We start from the raw sequence: 21,059 nt of genomic DNA on the forward strand, positions 1-21,059 counted from the left end.
TGCTGAGGGTCAAGGACTGCAGCCTCCAATATGGATTGAGGCTCAATGTCAAGAAGACAAAGATTCTCACCACTGGACCAATTGGCAGCATCAGGATGGATGGTGAAGAGATTGAGATTGTACACAACTTTAGTCTGCTTGGCTCCACAGTCAACACTCTTGGCACCAATAGCCAGGAAATGAAAAGGCGCATTGCCATGGGAAAATCTGCTGTTAGGGACCTCTCCAAAGTACTGAAGAGCAATGGTGTCTCTCTGGAGACTAAGGTGCGTTTGATACAGGCCATGGTCTTCGCAGTCACTTGTTATGCATCAGAGAGTTGGACAATGACCAAAGAGGATAGAAGGAAAATTGATGCCTTTGAGCTGTGGTGCTGGAGAAGAGTATTGAGAATACCATGGACTGCTAGGAAAACAATCAGAGTCGTCCTGGAAAGGGTTAAACTGGGTGGCTCCTTGGAGGCAAGGATTCTGAGGCTCTGTCTAACATACTTTGGACATGTTGTGAGGAGAGACCGGTCCTTAGAGAGGGACATCGTGCTTGGGAGGGTGGAGGGACGGCGCAGGAGGGGAAGGCCGTCTATGAGGTGGATTGATTCAGTGACTGGGATAATCAGGATGGGAGTGTCAGAGACAGAGCGATTGGCACAGGACAGAGCAGAGGTCAGGGCTGTTGTACATAGGGTCGCTATGAGTCGCAAGCAACTCGACGGCACATAACAACAACAAACAACAAACATTAGTGAAGAATATTGAATATACTGTGGATTTCCAAAAGTACAAGCACATCTGTGTTTGAAGAAGTAGAGCTAGAAGGCTCTGTAGAAACGAGGACTATGAGACTTCGTTTCATAATCTCTGGACGTGTGGCTGGTTCCTGGACAAGGACATCCAACTTGGAGAAGCCAATGGTGAGTCCAAAAGAAAAAAGACTTTGAATGAGCTGGAGTGACACAGTGGCTGCTACCGTGGCCTCAAGCATGGCAACAATGGTGAGGATGGTAGAATTTCCCTCTTGTTGTGTGTGGAGTCACTGAGGTTTGGAACTCCATGCCATCTAGCAAGAACATTTGCCTAGTAGACTAACCAATTCCTTTACAGGCCTGAGGCCTCCCCAGTCTTCTCAGTCTGGCAGGATTATTAGCCAGAATTATTAACCAGAAGGGCCATTTATAAGTTAAACACATTGTACTGCACACATCTTGCTCTGAGAACCTTAGGAGAAATTTTTCTCATACCTCAGTTCTAAGAGTAAGTTTTTATTTCTTGGGCATAGCTGATTTGTTTTTATCTTAGCATAAAATATCAACAAGCAGACTGTTGTTAGACTCCCACAAGTCCCCATGTGTTCCTCTTCTTGTCTGTATTTTTCCCTTAAGGGTAACTGCTGTCGTGAACATTTACAACTCACTGCTGACCCTCCAGCTGGTTTTCAGAGGCTATAAATCACAAGAGAGGAGATTTCCCATCTTTCTCAGAGCAACTGGTGGATTCAAACCACTTGCGTTTGGGTTGGCAGGACAATTCCTTACCACTAGGCCACCATATTCTGGAGTTATTGCTGTTTCTTGTAGGTCTTCAGAAAGAAAAGTCTTAGGGAAGCTCTGGAAGGCTCCTTTCTTCAGCTCCCTTTTAGATGAGGCCTAAGTACCACAGAGGATATTACCTCTGACCTTGGCCATGTTGATCCTCTACCTTTTCTTTAACACTATTGGCCACCCTCACATATATCTGTTCTTTCATCCTCCCGAGTTCCAACTTGAAGTCTTTCTGCTTTGTTTACTCAATTTTAGCTCTCTGATCTTCTATGATGCATTTCTTTTATTATATTGTGTTTTGAATGAAAGTTTACAAAACATATTGGGTTTTTCATGTAACCATTCCTCCACGTTTCTGTTTTATAACATTAATTACAAAACCTTGGAGGCAATGATTCTGAAGCTTCGTCTGATATACTTTGGACATGTTGCAAGGTGGAACCAGTCTTTGGAGGGGGATGTCATACTTGGGAGGGTGGAGGCAGCCTTAAAAAAGTTTATTCATTCAGTAAACAGTTTAGTGCAGTCTATATTTCAGATTTGAGTTTAGAATTCTAAAAAGCCATTGATTTAGCATATATTTATGGCATATTTTTATTCCTATTGTTATACTTAAATCACATAGTGTTATGCTAGTTAGAGAAGTTTTTGTGGACTGAATACCTGACATTATCTCAGGCACTATCCAGTGTTTTTGGATCCAAAATATGATAGGTTGAAGTTGGGTTATAGTTTTTGGCCTTGAATTGTCAGACAAGTCTGAGTCTAATGTCAAGTCCAAACTATCCAGAGCTATCTGCTAAAAGAATGATTTCATATACCTGTTCAAAGAGAAAGAAAGATTTTCTATAGAAAATCTCATGTTCTAGAAGGAAGACAACAAAGAGTGAATTTACCAAATGTTACTTTCAGTTGATGAAAAAAAGATTAATATTTTGCCAGTTTCATATGAAAGAGCCTTAATGTAGTGACCCAGGTGTTGGCTAGCTAAGTTACTACAAGAAGGAATTAATAATGATAATAATAATAATAATAAATTGTTGTTGTTGTTGTTAAGTGCCGTCAAGTCACAGGTGACTCTATGAAAGAGAGTCCTCAATGCTTGGGTGTCTCTCATCCTCTCTCCAGGTTCATAGGGTTTCCGGAGGCAACTTATTACAGAAGTGGATGCCACTCCTCCTTCCATAATAATAATAGAAGTAGAAGGTAATATTAAAAATGCCAACAGTGTTGCTTTGGTGACCAAAAAGACGGTAACTTTTGGCAGTGCCCGAGTGAGTGACTGCCCAAAGGTTGATGGATAGAACCTGCTAGCAGCTTCCCAGGAGAGAAGGCCTTGTAGCGATGATTTGACTCTGGGGGGTTTTCGTGGGTCCCAGTCAATTTGGCAGCATACAACAACAATCCTTTGTGTCATCTGATCATTTGAAAGCAATGGTCCACTTTGGGTAGTCACTTAAAACTCTTAAGGTCGAAGTAAGTAAATATGTAGAAGTGGGCAGTGAATACAAGAGTGAGAGATATTTTTTTAAAAATATTAGTAAAATGATACAATCATTGTGGAAAAACATTTGGCACTTTCCCAAAAAGTTGAGCTAAAAATTATCATGTTACCTAACAATCCTAATTCTAGGTAAGTAACCTTGAGACATGAAGGTAGGAATTCAGTGTTCATTGCAGCATTTTTAATAATAGCCAAAAGGTGGAAAGACGTGAAATATGTGCCTCACCAGATGAATGGATAGACAACATAATAGACTCAAGCAATGGAATATTATATAGCTGTAAAGAGACGTGATGTTCTGATGTGTGCCACTACGTGGAAGACCTTGGCATTACACTGAGTGAAAGAAGCCAAGAGAGGGCAAATATTATATGATCACTTATAGGAAATAAATATGTAGGAAATTAAAATTATTAATGGTTAGTAGTGATATTAGAAGGGGACTAAAACAGGTTTGGGTTGGGTGGCTGGGTTTTATGTTAATAATGATGGCATATTTTAGAAAGAAATAATAATGTCACAACATGAAAAATTTAATCAGTGCATTGAATTGTAAATTTAGAAATTATTGAGTTGGCTAGTATTTTGGTTAATCTATTTTCATCACAATAAGAAAAAATAATAGTAAAAGGTAATTAAAATTGCAACAATGATATTACTGTGCTGGCCGAAATCTAAGTGGCCAGTGGTACTTAGTTGCTGAACATTAGGTAACCTGCAAACCAGCCTGCTTTAGGAGAAGAAATTAGTTAGTAGAGTTGATAACACTTCTATATATACTAAAACAACAGAAAAGAATGGTATTGCCAAGAATTCACTTAAAATTCAGTCAGCACTAGAATATGATATGCTACTCTCACCCTTTTCTTTATAATTAGGAAAAAAGCTTAAGGCATCGTCAACATTTATTTTAAGAAATAAAGTAAGCTTTGGTGGTATATATGTTTTTCTACAGATAAGTTATTTAAAAAAATCACAAGCTATCAATTTATGATATTACCTAAAGATGTGTCAACAACACGCCATCTCCATTCCTTATTTAGTATTGGAAACAGTGTGTAACAGAACATTGTAACTGGAACACTGAGTGTGCATGGTTTATAATATACTGGGAAAATCTTAGAGGAGCCTTTTTAAAACATAATTGTTTGATGACTCAGTATTGACTCAGAATTAGTTATGAATTAGATCAGGATTAGATACCTTGAGGGACAACTAAAACTGAAAAGCTCACTCTACCAGCCACAACAGCCTGACAAAATGAACTCTCCTTGGCATCAGGGTCAGGGGAAAACTCACCGATAACCTGTGTTATGCAAATGACAAAACCTTGCCTGCTGAATATGCATAGGACTTAAAACATGCTGCAGAAGATCAAAGACTCTATGGCCTTCAATATGGATTACATCTAACATCAAGAAAACAAAAGTTCTCACCACTGAACCAATAGCTTATAAATGGAGAAAAGATTAAAGTTACCTACAATTTCATCTTGCCTGGATCCATCGTCAACACCCTTGGTAGCAGCAGTCAGGAATTAAAAGATATGTTGCATTTGGAATATCTGCTATCAGAAACCTCTCCAAAGTTTTAAAGAACAACAGTGGCAATTTAAAGACTAAGATATGGCCAATCCAAGTCATAATCTTTTCATTTACTTGATTAGAAAGTGAAAAAGAGCTTTTTCCACTTTAGCGCCATCTTGTTCGAGACCTCTGAACCATGAGGGCCAAGTGGAGGAAAAAGCGAACGCACAGACTGAAGTGTAAAAGAAGAAGGATGAGGCAGAAGTCCAAGTAGACATGACAGCGGCAGGAGTAGAGAATGCCACAGGCTGGGGACGCTGATACCAATTGGACTGCATGCTCCTGTCTAGAACTTCTGACTCAAGTGATCGAGAATGTCCATCGCCATTCGATCGCCATGAACACCTGAGAGGCCCACTTTCCTCCTTCGAAACCAGGCCCTTTTGATCTGTTGCCCTGAACCTATAATATTCTGGACCAACTCTGCTTAATTGTGGTTGGATGTCACTTGGCACAATAAATCATCTCTTCTGCTGTCTTAGCCAAAGAATGAAAAAAGAAAGAAAGAAAGTAAAAAAGGATGACAGAAGAATCATTGAGACCTTTGAGTTGTGGTTTTGAAGGAAGATACTGAAAATCCCAAGGACTGCCAAAAGAACAAACAAATATATCTTGGAGGCAGTGCAACCAGAGTTAGAAGTGAGAATGATGAAACTTCATCTCATGTCCTTTGAGCCTGTTGTTAGGAGGTGCCAGTCGATGTAAAATGACATCATGCTGGAAAGACAGGATTAGTGAACTAGAAGAAGCCCCTCATTGAGGTTTATTGACACCATGACAGTATCAGTGGACTTAAAGTGTATCACATGATGAGGATGGCACAGGATAGAACACAGTTCAGATCTGTTCTTCATAGGGTTCTATAAGCAAAGAAGATTGAAGAAAATCAAAGAAATGTTGCAACAGTCTCCAGAGCACTAATGAATCATGTGAATTTCAGTCTCCATGACCCTGAAATCAGAATTAAAGGATGCTCGTCTACCACTACTGACTGTTCTGAAAGGGATCAGGTTCAGTAGGAGGAAAATGTGCGTATTCAATTGAAGGCTTATCGGTGTAATTGTAGGAGAAAGATGAGCAGTCTCCTCCAGTGCTGTTTTAGCCTGTGAAAACCCACCAGAGGGTTTTTATGAGTCTGTTTTGACTCTTTGGCACTTAATAACAATATAACTGGTCTGATAGAGACTGGTCAAATCTCAGAGACTATGATATCCTTAGTCATCTTTCAGTCTAGAAACTGAAATCACCCTCATGACTCAGCCACCAGAGTGATTGTTATTATGTGCAAGTTGATTATGTTCACCACTCTATGAACATAGGTCTGAACTTTGTCCTAACCTGCACCATCCTCATGATCACCCTCATGCTCAAGTCCATTGTTACGGTCATTGTGTCAGTCCATCCATCCAGGATCTTGCTCTCTTTCTCTGACTCTCCCAACTTTCCCAGGATGGTGTCCTTTTCCAAGAACAGGCCTCTCCTGGCAAACATGCCCAGAGTATGTGAAGCAGAGTTTCACCATCTGCGTCTCTACGGAGGAGCAGCCTGGTTGCATATCCTCCAAGGCCAACTTGTTTGTTCTTTTGGCAGAACGTGGAGTATTCAGTATTATTTGTCAATACTACAATTCAAAGCCAGCAAGTCACCTGTCATCCTTATTTAGTGACGAGCTTTCAGAAACATAAGAAGCAATTGAATATACCTGACTCAAGTGCACCTTCGTCTTGAACAAATTTGTAACAACTCTATAAACAACAGATCTGAACTTTGCCCTATTCTGTGTCATCCTTACATCCTCCAACATGTTAGGGCTTACTATTACAGTCACAGTGTCAGTCCATCTTGTTAAGGGTCTCTGTTTCTCTGACCCCACTGCCTTTCCCAGCATAATGTCTTTTTTTCCAAGGGCTGGTCCCTTCTGACAACATTCTCAAAGTATGTGAGACAAAGTTTCACAATCTTTGCCTCTAAAGAGCACCCTAGTTCCACTTCCTCCAAGACAGGTGGTGATAGTAACTCTACCCCTGAGTCAACCAGGTGAGATCAAAAGGACAGCATTTGCCTTGGGATAGGAAAAAAAGACTAATGGGAAGGAGACACAGAGAGTAAGTGATAAGTGTGCTGTTGGAATATGAGGATTGCACTAAGTGGTACAAAATGTGTGTTATTATTGAAAGGAAAATCAATTTGATCTGTAAACTTTCACTCAAATCACAATACAAAGTTAATCACATATGTATACTTGGGTTTTATAATTCAGCCCAGATAAAATGTATTGAACAAAACCTATACTCAGTGATTTTAATGCCTTGATGTTTTCACAATCCTATCGCAGGGTCTAATGGCTATTGATTGCCCATATACTGGCATTGTGGACTATCGGCAGGTGGCTTTGTCATTTGCCCAGGATTTCCAAGATGCAGGTGGCTCAGTTTTGACAAATTTCGAAGTAAAAGATATTGAAATGATGAAAGAAAGCCCTTCAGGAAGTCAGGATGGTAAGTCATTCTTGTTTTCTAGTGAATATTTGTATTGACCTTTTAATCCATTAGTTTGGATTTATGACAGACCCATTAGTACTGACCTCTCATAGTGCCTGTGCTAGAGCGAACTGTAACCCTAAACTGTCTTCTTGGACTCCTTACCCACAGAAGTGTGCACTGTTAGAGGGGGATAGGGAAACTTGGGTAGCACTGGTGATGAGGTGATGAGGGGCCAGGGTAGAGTAGGCATAGAGCTGGAGGGAGTTGAAAAAGTGTTTAAGGTGCAGCAGGACAAGGAAAAATCAGGATTTCTGGAGGGCATTGGACTGTTAAAGCTGGGTGCTAAGGGAAGACCTTGACTGGTGTTAAAAACTTCAGTTGCCAAGGCTGTTTTTAGGCAATTGTCTAGGAAATCTTTCTCTATCCTGCAAGTATCCTAAGCATGCAGAGTTTGGTTTCATCCAGACTTGCTGAACCAATCTATCTCGGGGGGTAGCGGCTCTGGTGGTGGGGTCCTTGGGGAGTGGCACTGCTGACCCAAGGGCGCCGTGAGCTCTAACATTTCAGTTCCACCAGCCACTCCCTGTGGCAAAGAGGGGCAGTCCCCTCCCGTGCATTATTATACAGCCCCCAAAAGTCCACTGGAGGGTCAGCTGTGAGTCAGTTCCGACTCAGCAGCAATAAGATGTTGAGTTTCTTGATTCCTAGGTGAATGGGAGTTTCAGAAAAACTAACAGTTCAAGGTCATAAAATGACTCAGCCTTTCTAAATACCACTCCCTTCATTTCCCCTCATTTTAGACTGTGCTTAATTTGCTTTGTTTTGTTTTGGGGGTGTTAGTGGCTGATGTTTTTGTTGTGTGGGGGTTTTTTTAACCAGTGATTTGTATAAGGAGATCTGTGCCATCTGTGCCATTCTCTCACTATTTTTTTAAATTCTAAGATGAGCAAAATTGTTCATTTCAGAATTAAAGTTCTTATAAGTAGTATAAGAAATAAAATTTATTACATGGGTATATAGAATTATTGACCTGGTGTGCATATTTTTATAAGTCTTTGAAATTCCCATTTATTTAAGTGGGAAATAATTTTAGGTTTTATAGTTTATTGTTGAAAATTTTTCTGTTGTGACTTTTTGACTCTTCCCTCTTCACATAGAATCTGCAAGGATTCAGGTTACCAACATTTGGACTACAAAGTTGTAGACAAAATTAATAATTATTATTTATAATAATACATCTCATTAGCCTTTGAAAGGGAGCTCTGATGGCCTAGTGGTAAGAGGCTATACTGCAATCCCAGAGGCACACAGTTCATTCTGCCAGCTGTTCCCTGGGAGAAAAATGAACGCAGTCTCCTCCCACATGATTAAATTGTCTCTGAAAAAGTGCTGGAGGGTCAGGTGTGGGTCATTTCCAACTTGAGGTACACAACAACAGCCTTTGGGAAGAAAGGATTTGTGATGGTCCATTTTACAACACGGTTTTCAGGATTTATTTCAGAGACATTCTGATGGTTCAGGTGGACAAATGGTTTTATAAGCTTGGATCAGATTAATTAAAATAAAAAATGAGCTAAAAAAGCTTACCAGAGTGTTACCAGGTATCAAATATGAACTAGTTTAATTTTGTCACTTGATAAGAAAGCACAGTATGAAAAGTTGGGCAAAGTGATTATTGGGACGGCAAAAAGGAATTTAAATTGTTACTAGGATAATATCACAAATAATGTAGATCTTTTGCTAAAAAGAAATCTTTCACTGATTTTTTTTTTCTTTTTAGGAATGAAATATCCAGTTGTCATTAGGAATACAAAGGTAAAGATTCCTAAACAAGACTATTGTCTCCTTTCATTAACTCCCCTTTCTTAAAAAGTGAAGTGATGGTGCATTAAAAATCACTGAGTGAAATTTGCTTAATATAAAAGCATTACAAGAAAAATTCATTGAGATCAATGTAACAGCTATCATTCTGGTGAAAGTTTCCATTTGAGAACTTCTTCATCAAGTAAATTGACGAACAAGAATTAGAACCGTATGGAAATGTTTCCTCTTAAGGCAAAACTAGTATATATTTAAATAATCTGTCTACTGACCCATGTCCACATTAACTTATTAACTCTCTACTAATTAGAAGATTTTCAAAAGGGAAGAGTGCAAAGAGACATTTCCACATTACCTGAAACAGGAACGACTGACTGGCTTAGAAACATGTTCACTGCATCATCAGGATTCAGTCAGGGCAGCAGAATTACTAATTTTGTGGGATTCATTATAAGAATTAGACCTTACATAGTTGTGAAAGGATCTGAGGAAGTGAAGATTGGCCAGAGCAGAAAAATCTGCAGTCTTTGAAGCCGTATGTGTCTATATCCGGAGTAAGGCTGCTCATGGGGAAAGGTGTGAATGTTGCCCTTGTATCTGTATTTTAGGAAGGAGGCCTGAGCTTCTCTGGGTTAGGAGGGTCAGCAGTTGGGATGCAGAGGTAAATATGGCACTGGAATTTGCTGGGCAGCAAATGTTTGCTTCTGTTTACCAAATAGTGTGCAGAGTGGAACTAAATGGAAAAGAAGATGCTCTCAGACATAATCAGTTCCTAGATTAACCAAGTTGACACAGTCGAAAAACCCCCAGATACCCTCTTCTCTCCTTGGAATCAGTAGGCATATCTTCTAACCATATTTAATTATCAGATACAATAGCAAATAATGCTTTCAACCTGACAATATGCAACTATCCATCACACAACCAAAGATGCATCATCCCTTTCCTCAAAAAAGAGACAGAGCAGAGCTCATTTATTTTTTGGTGATGTTTGTCCATTTTCTAGCACAGTTATACTAACCCTTTGATTCCTATAACTTAAATAAGGAAACATAAGGTTAACCACTAGAGATTGTCACCTGAAGGCAGTTTGCCCCTCAAGGAACAGTTGATAATGTCTTCAGACATTTTTGATTGTAACTACTTAGAAAGGAGGGAACTCTGGTGGCCAGGTTGTAAGAAGCTGCACTATAATCCCAAATGCACATGGTTCAAATCCACCAGCTTCTCCCCTGGAGAAGGATGGACAGTATCCTCCCATATGATTAAACTGCCTCTGAAAACCTGCTGGAGGGTTAGTTAGGAGTTGGTTCCAACTCAAGGACATATAATAACAACTTAGAAAGGACGTGGGGATGGCACTAGTGTTTAGTGAGGAGAAGCCAAAGAAGCTTAAAAACTCTTTATAGTGTACTTACAGGCCCCCCACAACAAAGAACTGTCTGGTTCCTAAGTCAGTAATACCAAGTTTGAGAAATGCTTTCAGATAATGATAAAGGGGAGTGGGATTGGAGAGAACAGAAAATTGAAGGTGAAAAAATGAGTTACATATACAACAAACATTACCCAACTAAAAAGAGAACTTAATCCTGTTACATGCCACAATGTGGATGAACCCCTAAAACAGTATACTGAATAAGTCAATCACAAAAGGACAAGTGTTATATACTCTCCCTTACATGACGTTGTCTAGAGTAAACAGATGAATAGACATTGTTTTTGTGTACTGTAGAGTCAGAACCAACCCATAGCTGACCCTCTGACTGGTTTGCAGAGGCAGTTAATTGAAAGGGAGGAGATTGCCCATCTTTCTCCTGCGGAGCAGCTGGTGGATTCGAACTGCCTCTTAATGAAATCAGTCAGTCACAAAAGGACAAATGTTGTATAAGTCCACTTTTATTAAATATTCAGAATAAACAAAGTTTATCAGTGGTTATTGGGGTGAACAAGGGAGGAGAGAAAGGAGAAACCCATTATTTTTGGGATACACATGGACAATTTTGGAAATGGATGATAGTGATGGTTAAACAACATGACAAATATAATGTCATTGAATTATACATTAGTTATACTGAAATGGCAAATCACACACACACATACACATACTCCCCCATTCTCTGTGATAGAAAGAATTGGTTAATATATAAATAAATACATTTATTTCAAAGTGAATAAGAAATCCTCACCACTACTGCAGTCTTCCTTTTTGTAACTAGTCATGTGGTCATAGCTGATATTTAGAATGCCTTCTCCCACTCCCTATTTCATATTTCCTTTTCCTTGGTGATTATCTCAGCTGGTCATGGTTCCTGCTCTGATTAGGTGATCCAACTGTGTGTTCCCCTGGCAGCCTTGCCTACTTTGGACTATCTTAGGATTCCATTGATTGTTTACTTGTATATCTATCTCCAGAGAGTTACTTCTGAAGATCCACATTCTAGGTATACTCCTCTCTTTATCCTCCTCCAGCCCTCTGTGTAGTAGCAACTCCATTTCTCCTTGAAAATCAAGTTAGTTACCTTATTCAGCACAGAAATGCTTTGCCTGTTAATTCACTAGCATGAGGAACTCAAAGTGACAGTGTGGTAATCCCAACTTCCCACCTAATGCCATTGCTTATTCTATAGTGGAGGCATCTAGTCCTCTGTTGTAGAAAGGAGGGAGCTCTGGTGGCCAAGTGGTTAGAAATCACCAAGGAAGAAATAAGACTTAGAGCCCATTGGAGCCTCAAGTTCTGGGGACAGGTTGCAAAATATTCACTAATGGATCTGCAGGGTAATAGTAAAGAGCTACTCACACCCTCAACCACATGGATCGGCACTCTTTGTAACAATGGACTCAAGCATGTTGGAGATTGTGTGGACAGCACTGGTTCCAGCCTTTGGTTCCTAGGGTCTCTGTGTTGTCATAGTCAACTCAACAACACAGAACAACACTCCAGTTTCTATCTCTTGATTTCCAGACTTGTGAATCCTGACTGTGGGGAAGTAGCACAAATATTGATTGTTTCCTTAGAGCATATCCAGCACCTTGCAGAACATTGTACTGAGTCTGCAAGATACTACCAGCAATCTGGTGCTAAAACTGAAGCATGAAAGCTGTTTCAACTTTTCTGTTACTCAGCTGCATTGAGGTGGTGAAAAAAATGGTGAAAGCCATTCATTCCATGAGCAGAAACACATTGTTTTACCTTTTTAAATAGTTTTTTATTTATTTTCAAATTAGTTCACTGATCAGAAGTATGTGTTATGTGTAGACTATCCTGATGGCAAATAAGGTGTTTTGTAAACGTGTGTTTGGTTTCATCAGAAGCATAATGGACAAGGAAGACAAATGTATGTCCAGAGCCGGGTCTGTTCTATTGAGAAGGAAGTACTGCTCTTTCTATGATGAGGTGCCCGGTGCCCTGATCAGTGGCTTAGTTGACCTCTCCTGTTGGAAAGCTAGACACTCTTAAGTGGCTGTTGACAAAGCAGCTGTGGTAAGATCGTGCTCCCGAGCCCAGGCATCACCCCCATCCCCGTTATCACAGCCATTCAGGCTACGAAACATCAGTCAAGGACAGAAGTGCTAGGAAAAGAGGCTGACTAAGGTCCACAGGATACATGATCTTGTCTACTGATTATTAAAAGTCTTTCTCTGCCAAGGTAATTCTTACATGCTTATTCATATGAGACTGACATAATTTTCCCCATGAGCCCCTTGGAAAAATCCATGTAACTCTTCTCCAGAGCTTGTCAGCAGCTTCCCTGACCAGCCACTACAATTGCTGGACACTGTACCACTACTATAGCTCACATGTTGCCTCTTTCAGTCTCTCCCATCTGGGTAGTTCTTTAGCTGGGTGAGGCAGACCAACTACATTAGGTTCACAGTGACAACCTTGTATCACAGATAACTTTGAAAACAATGTGTGTGAGTGCCAAATTTTAGCATATTAACGGCATCTGACCTTGGATATAAACCAAAAAAACCCCATATAGCCAGTAAGCATCTTAGGAGCAAATTTTCTCTTTGCCAAGATCCATTTCCCTATTTTTTTTCCTTCTTGCTTCCTACCTCCTTTTTAGAGGAGCTCTAATGATTGGTTAAGAGCTGTGCTGCAATCTCAAAAGCACACCGTTCAAATCCACTAACTGTTCTATAGGAGAAAGAGAGGCAGGTTCCTACTATGCAATTTATTGCCTCTGAAAACCAACTGGAGGTTCAGCTATAGGTTGGTCCTGACTCAGCGACACACATTAGTTCCTGCATTTGAAGCAATGTAAATCTGTCTCTCTTGGACAAGATGGAGAATCTGATGGGGCCCTCAGAGTTCTGTCTGCTGGGATGACTTCCATTCATCACAAATTCGGGCCACTCCTAAGTGAGGCTCTGGTGCTATAATTTTTCAGGAGGTGCCAGAATGTTCTATAGAATCATTTGTAAAAGGATTCTGTGTATTTATTTTCCCCCTTTTTGGTCAGCTGGCCATAGAGATCTTCCCTTGGTGTCATAGGGGTAGTTGGTAGAAGGCAGTTTATTAGAAGTAGGTCCGAGACCTGGAAGCACAGTGCTTAAAATGCTTGTCTACTAACCAAAAGGTTGATAGTTTGACCTACTAGCCGCTCAGCAGGAAAAAGATGAGACAGTCTGTTGTTAAAAAGTTTTACAGCCTCAGAAGCCCTGTAGGGCAGTTCTCTGAGTTAAGGTCTTTTAAGGTTGCTGTGAGTTGGAATTTATATAAATGTGCTTTGGGAGAGTTGATGAGCGTCAGAACCTCTTCATTAATACCTAACAACCACAACAATAATGGGCCATGAGAATTTGAGCCACTTGCCTCTGTAACTTATTTGTGCCTGTAGAACCTCTGTAGCTTTTATCTTGTGTGTTATCCTTTCTCATGGTGGTGGAGTGATACTGTATGCACCCAATACTGTGACTTGTGAGTCAGAGAATGCCCAGTGAGTAATAGTTATATCACATGGTAACAGGGTGACCTATGGTCAAGCATTCAGCCCAAGCCAGCAGTGCTTTCTCAAAAGGAGAATAATTATCTGCAAAGGAGAGCATAGCTTTCTTCCAAAGTCCTGCAGTTCCGCATGGGAGGAAATGTCTTTCTCCCGTGGAGGGATGGGTGGCTGAGCTTTCAGTTAGCAACCTGATATTATTACCAATTACAGCACCAGGCTTATAGTTGATATATTGTTGTTGTCATTGTTGGGTGCTGTCAAGTTGACTACAAATAATAGCAACCCTATAAACAGTAGATCCAGATCTTGCCCTGTCCTGCTGCATCTTCCTGCTCTCCAACCACTTTACCATCACTATGGCATTCACTGAGTCAGTCCACTGTTAGTGTCACTGTGTCTTCCTCTTTTGCTGACCTTTCCCAGCATAATGTCCTTTCCCCAAATACCGGCCCCTCCTGACAACATGCCCAAAGTATGTGAGACAAAGTTTCCCCGTCTTTGTCTCTCAACAGGCTGCCTTGCTGCATTTCCTCCAAGGCAGACTTGTTTGTTTTTTGGACAGTCCATGGGATAGTCAGGACTCTTCTCCAGCACCACACCTCTAAGACACAGACTCTCCTTTAATCTTCCTTATTTGTTGTCCAACTTTCACATACTTAGAAAGTTGGTGAAAATACTTGGATCAGCCACACCTTAGTCTCTATAGGGTATTCTTGCTCTTTAGCACTTAGAAGAGGTCCTTCGTAGATTGTCCCCCATGTGATATGTCTTGATTTCTTGACCACTGCTACCATGGGTGTGAATTGTAGATCCAAGTAAAATGAAATCATTAACAAAGTTGTTATGATTCTTTTTTGGCATTTCCTCTTAGTCAAGATACTAAGAGATAGTCCTTGGTGGTTTGGGAGTTTAGAGTCAGATATTTACATACATATGTCAGGAACCCCCAGTGCTTTTATACAAGAAATAGAGTTTTAAAAATTACTTTCAGGAAGAGGTTTTGCAAATTAAAGACTTATGAGAGATAGGAGAAAATATCTTACTTATGAAATATAATTTTGTGTTTTAAGAAAGAAATTTGTGATGCTGTGGTGGCCTAGTGACTAAGGTGTTGTACTGCCAACTCAAAGGCAGGCAGTTCAAATCCATCAACTACTCTACCAGGAAGATGAGCAGTCTCATCCTGTGTGACTTAAAGCCTCCAAAAACCTGCTAGAGGTTTGTTATGAGTTGGTTCTGACTTGAGGGTATATGACAACAACACAACATATTGAACAATAATTCAATACTATTCATTTTACTACAAAATTTTAAAATACATTAGATGATGATGTTCTGTGCCATCGATTCAAAACTGACTCAAAGCTGATGCTCCAGCGGGTTTTGGATTTTCAGAGAAAGCCAGTCACGTGGGGGCATGGGAAAGATGGCCTGACTTTTTTGAGGTGAACAGCTGGTGATTTGAACTACATGCCTTTGGGTTGGGAACATAGTTCCTTAGTCCTAAGTCACCATAATTCCCTTACTTATATATTGTTAAATATAAAAAGTAAAATTTATTTAATATAAATAAAAGGTTAAATTATTTCATAGGGGATTGTCTTAACTTCGAGAGGCCATGCTTCCTGGTGGTACACCAGGAGCTCTGAGGAGTAAGATGGGAAATCTTATGCAATTTACATTCTTACACATGTCACTACCCAAATGCTAAAAGAATTTACTAATTTTGCCAACATTTGTCTTTAATTTCATCTTTTTAAAAGGAAAACACTTTGTTTCTATACTCTTATTTTTTCCTCTCATCTTTTTCTCCTCTTAACCTATTTTACTCTTCTCCACTTTGTAAAAAAATCACTGTTGCTTTCCTTGCACTAGGGAGAGGAGGTTTGGTGTCAGAATGTTATAACATGTGCAGGACTTTATTCAGACCGTATTTCAGAGATGAGTGGCTGCAATCCTGATCCTCGAATTGTACCCTTCCGAGGTGATTATCTGCTCTTGAAACCAGAAAAATCCTATCTTGTAAAAGGGAATATTTACCCGGTAGGTAATGCTACTTCTGCCTTCTGAATTTTCTCGAGATGGTTGTGGGCATAGAGGGTATAAAAAACAAAATTGGCCAGAAATAAGGGAGATTTGTGACAAGCTATTTGTGCACACATCAGAAAACCAGTGCCCCATGGCAAGTGCTATCAAGAAAGAATGGGATTATTCACTCTTATGGAGGGCACACTAAGAAAAGAACTTGCCCTAAGACAGTCTCAAATGCGCAGCCTGACTTCTCCCACCACTTTTTGTGGGTATAGAAAAGGAGATGAGACCACTCTGTTGTTTTACAGGATAGGAAATTCCTGTTTAAATGAGGCGCTCATTCCTGTCTGCAACTATTTGTAAGTGAATCCACTAAAACATATTAGGTTGAACTAGATGAAATTAATACTCAGCTATTTGATGTTGTTTTACTCTTTCAAAACATCAAATTTATCTTACATTCCCACAGGACAAAGCATGTGCTGTGAATATGTTACCCTTTTTTACTGTTGTTGCTGTTAGTTTGTTTTTCTGGCAGGTCCTGTTTTATGTAACTGCAAATATATAAGCTGGGGAGGATAACCTCAAGTAGGGCAGTTAATATTTTATTATTATTATTATTATTAATTATTATTATTGCTTACCGAAAAAGGTGTGAAAGGACAGATGTCAGTAACATCAGGGTTTCCCATGTGGCATTTCTAAGCAGAAGAACATTAATAGAAAAGATTATCTGAGTACAGATCATAAATAATGCAGATTAAATGCATCAAAAGAAAGTGTTTTGTGTTACTAACTGAATGCTTGCATTGTTGAGAAAATGGATATGAAATGATGCTAATAGTTCTTTACTCTGTTAAATCCACAGGTTCCAGATAGCCGGTTTCCTTTTCTAGGAGTTCACTTCACACCAAGAATGGATGGCAGTATTTGGCTAGGGCCTAATGCAATTCTTGCCTTTAAACGAGAGGGTTACAAACCCTTTGATTTCAGTGTCAGAGATGTTATGGATATAATTATCAACAGGTAATAGCTTTCTTTATTTCTGAAATTATCTTTACATGCTTATAGTTTTAATGTGTTAAATTTTTTCTTTATACTCTACTTGGTAAATCCTTTTTATTTGTTATAGTATATTGATTTTACTCATAAGAATTAAGAGCTTTGTGAAATAGGTTAATATTTTAACTACTTCAGGAAAATTGTGATGAGCCAGGAAAATGGCTTATTTAAAAAGAGTAAGACTAAGAACCTGCCACACATCTGAACATCTAAATCTTATATTGCTAACCTTCTCATTGGAAAAGAAGAAAAAATATCATTACAAACCTTGCTTTGGTAACATTTATTCAAGTCAGTCACCGTCATTTTGTTAGCCCCTGGATAAACAGGTAATGACTTCCGTTGTTTTCTTTTGTGGAAAAATAGCATTGACTTGTGATGCAGATTCTTTACTGCTATAAAAATTACTTGAGTATTTTATTTGGTCATTCTCACAGTGTTTTTCTCTTGAGGGTTTCACATCAAAATCACTGGAAAGCATTTTAAGCTATACTTGGATTTCATTTTCCAGAGATTCTCAAACAGAAGGTCTAGGGAGGGGCTTCCCAGCATACGTGCTCATACAAATGCATACATATGGACCAGTTGCCGCTGAATTGATTCTGATTCTGGCTCACCATGACCTCATGTGTGTCAGAGTAGCCATGGTCTGTAGGATTTTCAGGGCTGAATTTTCAGAATTAGATCCTCAGACCTTTCTTTCAGGTATCTCTGAATAGACTAAACCTCTGGTCTTCTGGTTAGCAGTTAAGCACATTCATGTTAGAACTACCCAGGGATTCCACATTCATAAATTTCAAAAACTCAAATACGCTGTTGCTAGGTCAATACCAACTCAAAACTACATCGGACAGAGTATATAAATCTGTACAAAAGCAGACTGCCTATCTTTCTCCCACAAAATAAGTGGTGACTTTTAACTGCCTGCCTCTGGGTTGCAGGCAAGTGCCTTAACCTCTTCACTACCAGAGCCCTTTTCCCATCCACTGTCAACATCCAATGGTTCAAATCCACTAGCTATTCCACAGAAGAAAGATGAGCAATTTCCTCCCATAAGAATTTGCAGCCTCAGACATCTAAAGGAAGACTTGATTCCATGGCAGGTGGGTTCAGGGATCTATCCATGCATAAGGTTTCCAAGGCTGTAAATCTTTATTGAAGCTAACTCTCTTATCTTTTTCCCCAGGATCTGCTGGTGGATTACAGTTGACTGCCTTTTGGTTAGCACCCAATTCCTAATCCACTGTGACACCAGTTGGTTTGTTTTTTTTTAAACTCACTGCTGTCAAGTCAGTTCTGACTCATGGCCACCCTCCATCACTTCTAAGGCTATGTAAATCATAACAGGAGGAGATTGCTGTATTTGTCCTGAAGAACACTTAATAAGGTTTCTTTGTTATTGTTTTCTTGTGCTTAAGCTTATTGTTACAGTGACAATCCGTTGCATTGAAGATTTCAAAGGACAGCTCAAGAAGACAAAGTATTATAATGATATGTGCAAAGGACTGGAGTTAGAAAACCAAAAGAGGAATAATAGACTAGGCACTTCTAAAGCTAAAAGAACTGAAGGACAACTTCAAGCCTGGAGTTGGCAATATGAAGGAATTCTATGGGCAAAATATAGAATTACACACGAAACATCAAAAGAAGAGGGAAGGAATATACAAAGTTAATGTACCGACAGAAATTATTGAAGAGGATGCAGCCAGAGTGCTCTTTGGAGGCAAGAATGATGAAGCTTTGCCTCACGTACCTGGGGCATGTTGCTAGGAGGGGCTATTCCTTGGAGAAAGATTCTGGGAAAGGAGGGTTGGTGAAGAAAAGAAAGACCCTCAATCAAGTGGATTGACATGATGACTGCTGCAATGGGCTCTTGTGTGTCAGGAAGTGTGAGGATAGAGCAGGATAGAACAGGGTTCAGATCTTTTGTTCTTAGGGTCGCTATGAGTTGTACTTGACTCAGTGGCACATAACAACAAGAACAATGTGCCAAAGAGGTTTGGTTGACACTGAACCATTTCAGGAAGTGGTATATGATCAAGAACCAATAATAATAAAGAGAAGTTGAAGCTGCACTTAAGGCAGGAAAAGTAAAGTCCCAGGAATTGACAGAATACCAATTAAAGTATTTCAGCAAATAGATTCAAACCCTGGATATGTACACTAGATTATGCTGAGCAATTTTAAAATCTGACCAACTGACTAGAAGGGATTCATTCCCAAAACAAGAAGCTCAAAAACGTAGCATCAGGATTAGGGGACAATTCGTTAACAATCTACTTTATGGAGCTGACACAGTCTTGCTTGAACAAAGTGAAGAAGACTTAAAACATTTTTGGAAGAAGATCAAAGACTGCAGCCTTCAATATGGATTACATTGCATCATAAGGAAAACAAAAATCCTCACCAGTAGACCAGTAAGCCAACATTATGATTGATGGAAAAAAGATTGACATTGTCAACGGTTTTGCTTAATTTGGATCCACAGTCAACACTCATGGTAACAAATCAAGAAATCAGAATATGTATTGCATTGGGCAGATCTGCAGTCAGAGACCTCTTTAAAGTGATAAAGGGCAAGTATATCAGTTTAAAGACTAAGGTGTGTCTGACTCAAATCATAGTATTTTCAGTTTCTTCATATGCATAGGAAAATTAACAATGAATCAGGAAGACTGAAGAAGAATTGGTGAATTGCAGTGATGGCAAAGGGTATTGAATATTCCATGGGCTATTCCAGAACAAACAAATCTGTTTTGGAGGAAGTGCTTCCAAGGTTTCTTAAAGGCAAGGATGGTGAAACTTCATCTCAGTTGTTCTGGTCGTGTCAGCAAGAGGGGCCAGTCCTTGGTGGTAGAGGGACAGCAAAAGAGAAGAAAGATCGTCAACAAGATAGATTGTTGCAGTGATGGCAATGAGTTGTGTGAATGGTGCAGGATAGGCAAGGTTTCGGATCATAAGGCTCTATGATTTGTAGTTGGCTTGGGGACACCTAACAGCTGCAAGAACTTTCCAGGCACGATGACCTTCTCCATGGACTGGCCATTCCTGAAAACATGCCCGAAGTGTAAAACACTCCTGAAAACATGCCCGAAGAATAGGAGACTAAGTGGCACCGTCTTTGCTTCTAAGGAACACTGTGGCTGCACTTCGTCCAAGACGAGTTTTTTCTTTTAGTATGTGTACAAAAACACACACACACACACACACACACACACACACACATCTATTACCAAAATAAAAAAAAAAAACTATTACCCTCGAGTTCCGATTTGTAGCAACCCTCCTCGAGTTTTTGATGCCTAAATCTTTACAGGAGGAAACTGCCCGTTTGTCTTTGTGCAGCTAAGCTGCTGGTGGACTTAAACTGTTGACCTTTTGGTTAACAACCCGATAGGTTAAGCACTTTGCCACCATTGGTCCTCCATTAGTATTTTCAGTATTCTCTGCCAATACCACAACTGAAGCCGTCTCTACTTCTTCAGTCTTCGTTATTTTCACACACATGTAGAGCAAATGAAAAGATGTGCCTTAGTCTTTAAGTCATATCCTTGTGCTTTAGCACATGGAAAAGGACATATGTAAATAGGTTTAATTAGGCTCTTAGCTTCTCACTGGAGACTCCATACTACCCTGGCTGGCTGAAGAAAAAGAGGGTGAGTGTCCTCACTTGTTGAATGCTCTCACTTAAATATCTGTTAATGCCTTCTGGGTCTTTTGAAAACACTTAACAATTTCATTAGAATGGCTTACCCTTGGCAGGCTACTAGCAGCCCACAGGAATGGTTTGAAATTTGGAAGGCATTGTTTACCTCTTAATTGGTTTTAATTACCAGCCAATCAAACCAGGCTCACTTGTTGTATTGCTAACTAGAGCTTCAAGTCCACCTTGGCTCCCTGGGAGAAGATGGCCCATCCCTTCCCTTACTGTTTACAGCCCAGAAACCTGTTGGAGTTTTGCTGTGAGTCAGAATTGACTTGATGGCAAACGTCTTCTGAGTTACTCTTAATGATTAAGAGATGAGTTCTTTATATTTCAGTTTTCTGGTTTTGTCTAGATTTCATGGTACCCTACGCCCTAAA

The 21,059-nt window shown here is 39.7% G+C and overlaps 1 protein-coding gene across 1 annotated transcript in view; it reads left to right on the forward strand.

The window, feature by feature from the left end:
• L2HGDH (L-2-hydroxyglutarate dehydrogenase) overlaps nt 1-21,059 on the forward strand; it is an 80,812-nt gene that overhangs the window by 39,968 nt on the left and 19,785 nt on the right. Inside the window, exons 5-8 of the mRNA XM_006899219.1 lie at nt 6,963-7,125; nt 8,891-8,925; nt 15,759-15,926; nt 16,783-16,940. Of these exons, the coding sequence (XP_006899281.1) occupies nt 6,963-7,125; nt 8,891-8,925; nt 15,759-15,926; nt 16,783-16,940 (524 nt within the window). The remainder of the gene's footprint in view (nt 1-6,962; nt 7,126-8,890; nt 8,926-15,758; nt 15,927-16,782; nt 16,941-21,059) is intronic.

Source organism: Elephantulus edwardii, unplaced genomic scaffold (genome assembly GCF_000299155.1).
Source record: "Elephantulus edwardii isolate Elephantulus edwardi_28Jun2011 unplaced genomic scaffold, EleEdw1.0 scaffold00247, whole genome shotgun sequence".
NCBI lineage: Eukaryota > Metazoa > Chordata > Mammalia > Macroscelidea > Macroscelididae > Elephantulus > Elephantulus edwardii.